Here is an 11893-nt window from a genome sequence, read left to right as displayed (position 1 = left end):
AATGTGTATGTTAGGGTAACACAAAGGCATTTATCAGCTCTAGCAGAATGAAAACTGTAAAAGAATGTATTAAAGTTTTCCAATGATCTTAGAATGTGACAACTGAAACAATTTACGCAAAAAAAATGATTTCACTGACCTCGTTAGTTTTCAAGTAATCTGCCCTTGTATCTGAATTTTTACTTAAATATTATCCTAAGACAATATGCCATAAAGACTAGTTGGTTGTGATTGAGCATATTTATTTATTATAAAGCCATGGTTTTTATCCCAAAAAAGGAGAAATAGGATTATATTTTAATGTTTTGTCATGATTTTTTCAGATTTTTAGTGAAAGTTCTTGCACTGATATATTTGGCATTTCAAAACAGAGAATTTAGAGATGGAAACACAAAAATATCACATTGATCTTATTGTAAAGTTTGGAGGAAGTGCTATAACAGACAAGAGCAAACTGGAAACTCTTAATGAAGAATCACTAACCAGAGCTGTGGAACTGATAAGTCTTTGTTATAAACAGAACCTAACATGCATTGTTGTTCATGGGGCTGGGTATGTTTAGATATTGCTTTCTTTTTATTTACTTTTTTAATACTCTTCCATTTTAAGTGCTACTATTTGAAGAATAGGTAGAGCTTTTGTGCTCACCCCAGCAAATGTGTAGCCTTTACACTTTGGTTACATTTTTGCTTGCAAGTTGGTATCTCCAAAACTACTGTGTAATATTTAAAACTGAATGGACTGAAACTTCACACATTTATTATCTGTGATTATCTTAAATGACAGGCACATGTTCTATAACTCTGACTTGCCATTTTACAGAGTTATATTCCTTTACTATCTGTCAAGCACTGAGAATAGTTGATAGCATTACTGTCTTCTTAAATCATCTATTTTAACAAAATAAAATAATAACTTTGATTGAGAATAAAGCTCTCAAATCTAAAATTTAAATTATATAAACTTGTTTTGTTTTGGTACAATGAATCTTAAGATTAAAATTTGTAAACCTATGTTATACAATATGTTCAGCATTGTAATGCTGTGATATTATTGAAAGTACTCTTATTCTTGTAAGTTAAGTAAGTAAAACTTTCACTTAAATAAGCTGTGTAGGATTGATATATGAAAATGGACTCATATTTTCAGGTTACAAATAAAACACTTTCTTATTAATATTGGTGCTATCATTTACTGCTACATATAAAATGTATATGGTATATACATGTAGCTATTGCATTTTTGCAAGAATATTTATACACCTCACTTAATTGTAAAATAAATTTGAAAATATAATATGGCATATGCTCATTTGTATAATATTATACATTGTAGTTAGATTTAGGCAATCATGTCTGAAACATGTTTCACTATTATTGTAAGTATAGGTCATTTGGCCATCACCAAGCTAAAGAATTCAAGGTCAACTCTGGCTGGCATCATATAAAGGATGGGAATGATATAGAGCTTGTTAAGACAGGTTTTCTGTCTCACAAGGAATCTGTTACTATGGTATGTTAATTTATGTTAAATTATTTAAAAAATTGTTTATAGATTTTTATTGAATAATAGATGTATGTATGTTTTCTATAGACATGGCTGTTGTAAATTTATTCAAATAATTTCCACAAAGATACAAAGATAGGTAAATGCCCTGCTATGTAATTGCTGTATAAGTAGATATTCACATATGTCAAAAATTTAAAAATTCTAGACATTTCGTGTGAAGATATTAGCGATTCGTGCAAGGGTAGAATTTAATGAAAGGTTGGTTGATATTAACGCTAGAAATTGGCCAATATTTTGGTGTCTCTACTTAAGCACTTATACAGTTATTCCATTTGGTCAGAACATGAAAAGAGCTTGGGATTGATTTGTCTATCTGTCATCAAAATTAGCTACCTTTCAAACAGATTTTGTGATATTTGGATTTTGTTATATTTTGCATATTCAAGTACATAATGTAAATGTCATTAAAATTTATAGAAATAGCATTTATCTTTACAGTTAAATCACCATGTGGTCAATAGTTTGCTGAAACAAAATATTCCTGCTGTAGGCTTATCAGTAAGTGAAAGATATGATGATTGTTATCAAGTTAGTTATTTGCCAGCAAAGTGTTCCTGTCCCTCCAACCCAAGGGAATAGCCCAGGGACTTACTAGATTGTCGAGGCTTTCAGAAAATTTTGAGCCAGGTAGCTACATCCTGGAAATGGAATTTTTACCCTTAACCTGCTATATTTCTATAATGGACCTGCCATTCTAGACAGTCCATTCAAAATTCAAGGGATTTCAATATCAAAATACAAAAATTGAGCTGCCAACAGTATAGAACCTAGGGTCAGACTGCATGGACGTGCAGGCCGGCCAAAACTGGCTCTGTACTGGTTGGCAATGGCTGATAACTTTGGGGTCATGCAGGTAAAGGGGTTAATACATGTACTTCATTTTCTTGTATATGTTAAGCACTGAAATAAAATGCATGCTTTACATTTAATAGAAAACTCAGGAGTTACGAATCTGAAGTAGTTGAATATTGTGAATGTCATTATATCAACTGCATGTTTTTTGTTATGGTTTTGAGGCATATACATGGACTTTAGAAGTCTGTTTGTTTTGAATGCAGATTTTTAACACATTTGTTTAGTCATATCTTGGTGGTCTGCCCATCTACTGTCTCTCCTCGATAACTAGCCAGTGAGTATAGTTAACTTACTTTAATTCTCAGCATAATTTTGAATCAGTGTTGAGAAGCAAATGACTTATAGACTCACCGTCCGAGGTCTTGGAGGGAGAAATTACGCCTAGCACAAGTATCAAACCAGTAACCTTTTCATTACAAGTCCAATGCTCTCCCTATTGAGCTTAGTGGGCAGACATAAAACTTAGAAGCTGCAATGTTGTAACATTGATAAATGAGTTTGAATGCCTATGCATTAAAAGGTTTGTAATGGAAACTTTTACCTCAAGACACAAATTTTCTTCTTTGTTTTATATATTTACAGGTATGTGGAGGCTGGGTGACAGAAAATGGTGAAGTTGTGAAGCGTGATATAGAATCTGTAACTGATTTGATAAGGAACGGATTTATTCCAGTGTTACATGGTGACTGTGTATTAGACCGTGCCAAAGGTAGCAACATTCTTAGTGGCGATACTATAATTCAGGTATATTAGGAGTAAACCATATACTGTACATATAGATTTTATTCTCTTTCTCAAGTTAAAGGTATTTCATCTTAGTTTTGCAATATTTTCCAGTCTTTCAGGATTATTGATACCAATAATTTTAGTGTTGAGGACTTAATACCGTTTAAGTCTGTGCTGGGAGCTTAAGAGATTTTGCACATTCCATTAGCTCTCATGAACTGGGGTCAAAGATGTGGTGATAGCCTTGGTAGTTTTCACTCCGGATCACGGCAGTAAGCCTTTTTGAATCTTCCAGAGTACAGTTCAGCTACTGCATTGTTCCCGAGCAGAATGTCAAGCAGTTTACCAGTACTAGTTGTCTTCGCTTTTACAGGGAACTGATAACTTCTGTAAATGCTAGAGCAGATGTACTGTGCAAATGATGGTAGCAAGAATTTCAAGATTAATAGCATCAAATGTGACCTGCAGCGTACAGGAATTGGACCTGGGTTGTCCAATTCACAGTCGAACACTCTGCCTATCAAGCTAACCAAAAGGCGCTCTGTGTGAAAGATTTTCAACTTGAATTTTTTCAAACATGGACAAATGAAATGGGCCAAATCTGGATTTTCAGCTGGATTTTGAGGCACAAAACTGGATTTTTTTATCGACTCGAATTTCAATGCGTGTTTGGCACATTTGGTTCAAATAATCTATATTACCCTCAAAATCCTTAAATGATTATACTTTTTTATGGTTTTTTTGTTGATCAATATAATTTATTTCACAAAAAAAATAGATAAATAAATAAGTGTAGTCATACAGGCTATTTCTAAAACAGTCACACTTTCACATTTCATTATTTTCAGATTGAATAATTATATGTCTTTTCAGTCATTCAATAATTAAACACAAGCCATTTGAAAACGTGCAACAACTATTCATGAACATAAGACTATGACAGTTAAATAACGTAACATAAGTAGAAGACTCAAAATGAATGCAAGAATCGTTCCGTTAATTAAATCTCGATGATTGTGTAATTCCTAAACAAAACAAAAAAATACCCACTCACTGAAAATAGGTTAATTAGACATCTCAAACAGGTTTTGAATGATCCACTTTAAATGATTCTGCTGTCCTTTTATGCACAGGAACTTGAAATTCTATCACTATTAACGATAATATCCAATTATAGTATATAGGGGGTATATTTGGATATTATAATTAATATTGGTTATTTGATATAATTTCAAGTTCCTGTGTTTTATGTTTATCAGCGCGGCACTAATCAAAGAAAATCAAAGGTTGAGCCGAATTCATACATGTAAATTTACAGGGTAGTGTTGATGACGTAGCGTGTAATACCTACTGCCAAATTACAAAAGAGGTCAATTGACTGACACACGACACGTGATAAGTTAAACATGTGTGAATAACTTTGGGTATTGGAACTGTTTATTACGTCACCTTGCTGTCAATTAGCGACTCAACAATTTATCCGCTATAATTTAGGATATGGACAGATAACAATCAATGCCCGGAGGCACGGTTTACATTTTAGATACATGTGCCGTGTTTGATTTATTTTATGTTGATTTTTTTTTTAAATATCGGGAATTCAAGCTGTAATATCGGGAATCGGGATCAGTGTTGAAATATCGGGATTTTTTAAATTCCCGCCGGGATGTCACATGTATGTTTTTAGCTCACCTTGCAGGTGAGCTTTTAGGATGGCCAACCAAATGGCGTCCGTCGTCTGTCGTCCGTCCACATTTTAAATATTCTAAGGACATCTTCTATGATACCGCAAGGCCAATGTTAATGAAACTTGGCAGGAATACTCTTTGTATGAAGCTCTATCAAGATTGTTCAAAGAATTCCATTTCATGCAGAACTCTGGTTGCCATGGCAACCGAAAGAAAAATCTTTAAATATCTTCTTTTAAAGAACCGTAAGAGCTAGAGCTTAGATATTTGGCATGAAACATCTTCTAATGAGTGTCTACCAAGTTTGTTCAAATAAAAGCCCTAGGGTCAAAATTGGCCCCGCCCCAGGGGGTCATTGATTTTCCCTGTATGCATATAGTAAAAACTTAAAAAATCTTCTTTTAAAGAACCCAAAGAGCTAGAGCTAAGATATTTGGCATGAAACATCTTCTAGTGAGTGTCTACCAAGTTTGTTCAAATAAAAGCCCTGGGGTCAAAATTGGCCCCGCCCCAGGGGGTCATTGATTTTCCCTATATGCATATAGTAAAAACTTAAAAAATCTTCTTTTAAAGAACCCAAAGAGCTAGAGCTAAGATATTTGGCATGAAACATCTTCTAGTGAATGTCTACCAAGTTTGTTCAAATAAAAGCCCTGGGGTCAAAATTGGCCCCGCCCCAGGGGGTCATTGATTTTCCCTATATGCATATAGTAAAAACTTAAAAAATCTTCTTTTAAAGAACCCAAAGAGCTAGAGCTAAGATATTTAGCATGAAACATCTTCTAATGAGTGTCTACCAAGTTTGTTCAAATAAAAGCCCTGAAGTCAAAATTGGCCCTGCCCCAGGGGGTCATAGATTTTCCCTATATGCATATAGTAAAAACTTAAAAAATCTTCTTTTAAAGAACCCAAAGAGGTAGAGCTAAGATATTTGACATGAAATATCTTCTAGTGAGTGTCTACCAAGTTTGTTCAAATAAAAGCCCTGGGGTCAAAATTGGCCCCGCCCCGGGGGGTCATTGATTTTCCCTATATGCATATAGTAAAAACTTAAAAAATCTTCTTTTAAAGAACATAAGAGCTAGAGCTTAGATATTTGGCATGAAACATCTTCTAGTGAGTGTCTACCAAGTTTGTTCAAATAAAAGCCCTGGGGTCAAAATTGGCCCCGTCCCAGGGGGTCATAGATTTTCCCTATATGCATATAGTAAAAACTTAAAAAATCTTCTTTTAAAGAACCCAAAGAGCTAGAGCTAAGATATTTAGCATGAAATATCTTCTAATGAGTGTCTACCAAGTTTGTTCAAATAAAAGCCCTGGAATCAAAATTGGCCCCGCCCCAGGGGGTCATTGATTTTCCCTATATGCATATAGTAAAAACTTAAAAAATCTTCTTTTAAAGAACTCAAAGAGCTAGAGCTAAGATATTTAGCATGAAACATGTTCTAATGGGTGTCTACCAAGTATGTTCAAATAAAAGCCCTGGGGTCAAAACTGGCCCCGCCCGGGGGGGGGGTCATTGATTTTCCTTATATGTGTATAGCAAAAACTTAAAAATCTTCTTTGAAAAAACCCAAATAGCTTGAGTTTAGATATTATACATGAAACATCTTTAAGTAAATATCTACAAAGTTTGTTCAAATAAAAGCCCGGGGGTCAAAACTGGCCCTGCCCCAGGGGTGTCATTGTTTTTAACTATATGTGTATAGTAAAAACTTAAAAAATCTTCTTTTAAAAAACCCAATGAGCTAGAACTTAGATGTTTAGCATGAAACATCTTCTTATGGGTGTCTACCAAGTCTGTTCAAATAAAAGCCCTTGGGTAAAAATTGGCCCGGGGGGGCTATATACAGGTGAGCGACCTCAGGGCCATCATGGCCCTCTTGTTTATACTCATTGCTTGTGGAGGATCTGCTATAAATTTTTACAATTAAACTTTACAAGAAGTATGCAGTATGCCCATATTACAATATATTGAGAGTGTTTGATACATACTAATCCTTACATATTTCGTAATAAATTGCTTCTATATGCTGATGACTCAGGTATTTTAGTATCAGGTAAAGATATCCAGTATATTACCTCTCAGCTTACTGATGATCTCAACAGTGTGAGTAAGTGGCTCACTGATAATAAACTTTCCTTACATCTTGGAAAGACAGAGTCTATTTTATTTGCGTCTAAACCAAGACTTAGGTCATGTGATCAACTAAATATTGTATGTAATGGTACTACAATAACATCCACCAAATCTGTTAAATACTTAGGTGCTGACCTAGATCAATGTCTATCTGGTGAGTCTATAGCCAACCAGGTAATTAAGAAGGCCAATGCAAAACTTAAGTTTTTATATAGAAAAAGTTCATTTTTTAAATAGGTATACTAAACAACTTTTAGTTTCTTCATTAATACAATGTCATTTTGATTATGCGTGTGCCTCCTGGTATTTAGGGTTGAGTCAAAATCTAAAAAATAGACTTCAGGCCACACAGAATAAGTTGGTGAGATTTATACTTAATCTCAGTCCCCGTACTCATATAGGGAGGGCTCATTTTGAGGAAGTTGGTTGGTTACCAGTACATCTGAGGGTAAATTTTCCTTATTCTTGGTCATGTACATAAGATACATAACAATAGTGCACCTAGTTATTTAAATGAGCATTTTCAAATTGCAAATGAGGTACATTCTTACTCCACTCGATTTAGAGATAGTAACAGTTATTCTATTCCAAGAGTTAAGGGTTTCGGTAAGAAAACATTTGTATTTAATGGTTTTCAGGAATGGAACAGGTTACCAACACATCTTAGGTTCATAGCAAGTCGTGATAATTTTAAAAAATCTCTTAAGGAACATTTTATGCAATCAATATCTGTTTAGTCATTTTAATCTAGTCATCTTACCTAGTTTTTATTTATATATTTTTTATGTTTAGTGCATATTTTAGTAGTACCTATTCATTGTCAAACATATCTGTCATAATAATTATAATTATAATACATGTGTGATAAATTTTGTGATGGAAATACTTATGTGCAATAATTGATATAAGAAATTGTGATTGAATAATTTATGTGCAATACTTAAAAATTAGTAAATATTTTGCCTTTCTGGTGTCATATGATCAATTCTAAGGACCACAATGGAAATAAGTCGGCTTATGCCTTCTTTTTGTGTCATCCTTGGTATTGAATATATGGCATCAACACATGCACTTTCATGTTTACATGTATCTCTTGATGTTGATATTGAATTTGTAGTTGTTTTATGACATGTATTTTTTACCAGAATAAAACTATCTATATACATAATGAAAATCACCTGGCTCGAATTTGAAACTGCCCATTGAAAGTTTGAGGAATTTCAATAAGTTAAATGTCAGAATCATAAATAAGATAAAGCAGTCTTAAGTATTAAGTCTGGTTGTTTACTGATGAGTTGTTTTTGTTGGTAGAAATCTTTTATGTTCAATTGTGCTATGTAGTAAATATGCAGAATTGTATATTTATTAACAATAGGTAAGTGTAGTTCTCAACATTCTATATTTTATGTTTTTACAGACATTTTCAGAAGTGTTCATTGTCAACAGAGTAGTTTTCTTGACCAGTGTTAAAGGTGTTTATGATTGTCCACCAGCAGATCATTCTGGTATGCTTTTTCCTTATCTAACTTTTACAAGAGTTGCCCGTCTTTAATAAGTAAATGCTTTTCAATTCTAATAAAAAAATTTCATCATTTATAAAGTGTGTTTTTCCAAAGCCAAGATACTAAAAAACAAATGTTGCTATTTCTTAATGAAATAATCGGTTGCAATTTTTTTCTGTATATGTTTCTCACCATTATTTTAGAAAGCTTGGAAATTGATATTGCCATTTTATACATGTTGCATCATTGTGGTCATTTATTTGAAAGCCAGGCTTAGAAAATATAAACTGCAATATGTCAGGAATAAATCAAGAATCATGGAAGAAGACTTAATTGCAGGTGCTTCATCATACAATCAGTAACATAATATAAGTTAAAACTTAGTGGTCCAGAGCCTTAAGTTGTCTGGCTGGTATTCTCTATAAATCCTTTACAAATTTATATCATTTTTCCTCAGTAACTATTAAATCAACCTAAGACTACAAAGTTAGAACTACATTTATGCAAAACAATCATTAAGGTTAATATGAACACTTAAACCATGCTGTAAAATGGTCATTGACATAGATATGATCTGTGGTTATCTATTTTATATGGAAAAATAACTTGGCACTTTGCCCAGAAAAACTTGGCACTTAGCCCAGATAAACTCATTTATATGTCTATTTATAGTAACATACGTCACATTCTGTAGCCGCATTTTTAGTACTTCAGTAATCATTTTTCTTTGAAATATATCCTGATGAAGGTCTAGAAAGACCGAAACCGGTAGATCCTAGAATAAACCAGTTATAAACCATCCTGATGTTTGATGTGTATTCTCTCCTTCCCTTGATTTAGTTGTTTATTTAAATTTATATCAATTATACCCCTCTGGTCACACAAAATCCAAGTAGCTAATGCACTTGGAGTCAAAAATAGCCATGTACTAGGGGTCACTTCAGTGACATAGATTTATGTGGAGAAAATGACATCATACTAGTATAAAAGATTTTTTGGCAGAAGTTTATAGATTGAAATGGTACAGTAATGCTGTACCAGTGTACAATACTTGCTAATCATGGACATAGAATCAAATTTGTCAGACCATTGGGAACTTTGTACTCACTTAATAATAAAGTATACTTAATTATTATCTCTTATAATACTGATTATATTGCTAACGCACGCCTACTAAACGGTGGCTCTTTCACATTTTGGTGATCTGTTTAAATGAGAGCCATCGACACTTCCGTTGCAGAGCCCTCGATGAAAACAAGTCTGAAAGAGGTACGTAATTTTAGTAAAAATATCAATTTAAAAAAGATCATGCTTGTTTTTCAAAAATCGAAGAATGTCATGCCACGTAGAACATTTTTCTCATCATGTTGGGTGCAGTTTCGATAAGAAATACCCTGAAATGACGTTGCTAGAACTTTTGCCAAATAAAACCTTGTGGGTTTTCTTTTATGAGGAGACACATTTTGAGTGATTTCCCTACCGTAAAGTAGATGCTGGCCCACTTAATCGTGCATATAGCATTGCCCAAACCTCCTCCTTGGACCAACACAAAAAATAACTTACAGAATTTAGTTGAAAACCAAATAATCACATTTTTATTATTGTGATCGAGCCATCGACAAGGTGCTGGCGCCATCGGCAATGTGAATGAGCCCTCGAAAATGTGATGGAGCCATCAATATCATTCATTTTGTGATACTATGATGGAGTGTAACCGTTATTATTCGTAACTATATATATTTGTCATATACAATTTTATATGCATCGTATCACTGGGATGACATATTGAAATAAAATACTTACGCGATTTGATTATTTGAATTCATTAAAATTGAAGTAAAACCTCTTTTATAAGATATTAACAGATTAGGCACACACAAATAGTTTTTTACTTTAAGTAGGTAAAGTTTCAGTTTTTCATTTTGAAATTGATGTAAATTTAAGGTGGAATCTCGATATGAATAAGGGGATACAAAAACGATTTTCATGTGATTTGTGTGGAAAGACGTACGCCAATAAGGCCAGTGTTAAATAACATATAAAAAACTATCATGAGCAGGCGGCGACCAGTACATAATGTGGTATGTGTGTTGCACGATACGCAACACCATCTTCTCTTAAAAGGCGCGTTGTCAATAAGCTGAATTGTGGGAAGTGTTTAGAAAATTTTTGCTTATGAACGCAACTTAAAACGACACCTCCAAAGATGCGGAAAAAGTATAAAGAAGAGTCACACATGCAAGTATTGTACCAAACAGTTGTGTAGTCCAGAGGCATTTTTTCCGTATGTGGCCCGTCCTGTCTCTCTTTGTGTAGAATGAACAATTGCATTCTTCAATCGTGCACACTAGTTCCTTTTTCCGTGTATGTACACGTTCAACGTGCCTTTTAAGAGAAGATGGTGTTGCGTATCGCCCATCACATAAACCACATAATGTACTGGTCGCCGCCTGCTCGTGATGGTTTTTTTTAATGAAATTTAACCCTGGCCTTATTGGCGTACGTCTTTCGAAAAAAATTTTGTATCCCCTTATTCATATCGATATTCCACCTGAGATTTACATAAATTTCAAAATGAAAAACTAAAACTTTATGGACTAAAAGTAAAAAACTATTTGTGTGTGCCTTATCTGTTAATATTTTATACAAAAAGGTTTTACTTCAATTTAAATGAATTCGAATAATCAAATCGCGTATTTTATTTCAATATGTCATCCCAGTGATACGATGCATATAAAATTGTATACATTGTATGTTAATTAGTTAAGAATAATAAAGGTTACACTACATAATAGTATGTTATCACAAAATGAATGATATTGTTGGCTCCATCACATTTTCGAGGGCTCATTCACATTGCCGATAGCGCCAGCACCTTGTCGATGGCTTGATCACAAAAATAAAAAATGTGATTATTTGGTTTTCAACTAAGTTCTGTAAGTTATTTTTTGTGTTGGTCCAAGGAGGAGGTTGGGACAATGCTATATGCACGATTAAGTGGGCCAGCATCTACTTTACGGTAGGGAAATCACTCAAAATGTGTCTCCTCGTTAAAGAAATCCCACAAGGTTATATTTGGTAAAAGTTCTAGCAACGTCATTTCAGGGTATTTCTAATCGAAACTGCACTCAACATGATGAGAAAAATGTTCTACGTGGCATGACATTCTTCGATTTTTGGAAGGAAATTTTTTCAAAAAAAAATTTCCTTTCTATAGTAACGGTCTGTCCATATTAAAAAGAACGAACAACACCTAATTGACTTCTGTTTAAGCTCAATAGAAAACAAGTAGTTAATGCGACCAAGAAAGTAGTGCAGCAGAACTATATGTATACTTTCAAACGTGGATGACTTGAAGAAAAAGGTGATGTTAAAAAAACTTGAAATGATGATATTCAATGTTAGCTTACATC

At 33.6% G+C, this 11893-nt stretch overlaps 1 protein-coding gene across 1 annotated transcript; it reads left to right on the top strand.

Moving 5' to 3' along the window:
• Nucleotides 1–284: 284 nt before the first annotated feature.
• Nucleotides 285–8483, top strand: LOC132753777 (uncharacterized; the record flags this gene model as incomplete). Its single annotated transcript, XM_060744301.1, is given in 5 exon segments — nt 285–552; nt 1389–1512; nt 2008–2067; nt 3007–3168; nt 8396–8483. Coding segments are annotated over 5 exon segments (604 nt in total), but the record flags the coding sequence as incomplete, so codon positions are not given.
• Nucleotides 8484–11893: the final 3410 nt, after the last annotated feature.

The sequence above is a fragment of the Ruditapes philippinarum genome, unplaced genomic scaffold (genome assembly GCF_026571515.1).
Source record: "Ruditapes philippinarum isolate M1 unplaced genomic scaffold, ASM2657151v2 ctg8043_1_1_1_1, whole genome shotgun sequence".
Lineage (NCBI taxonomy): Eukaryota > Metazoa > Mollusca > Bivalvia > Venerida > Veneridae > Ruditapes > Ruditapes philippinarum.
This window is presented reverse-complemented; position numbering and strand designations above follow the sequence as displayed.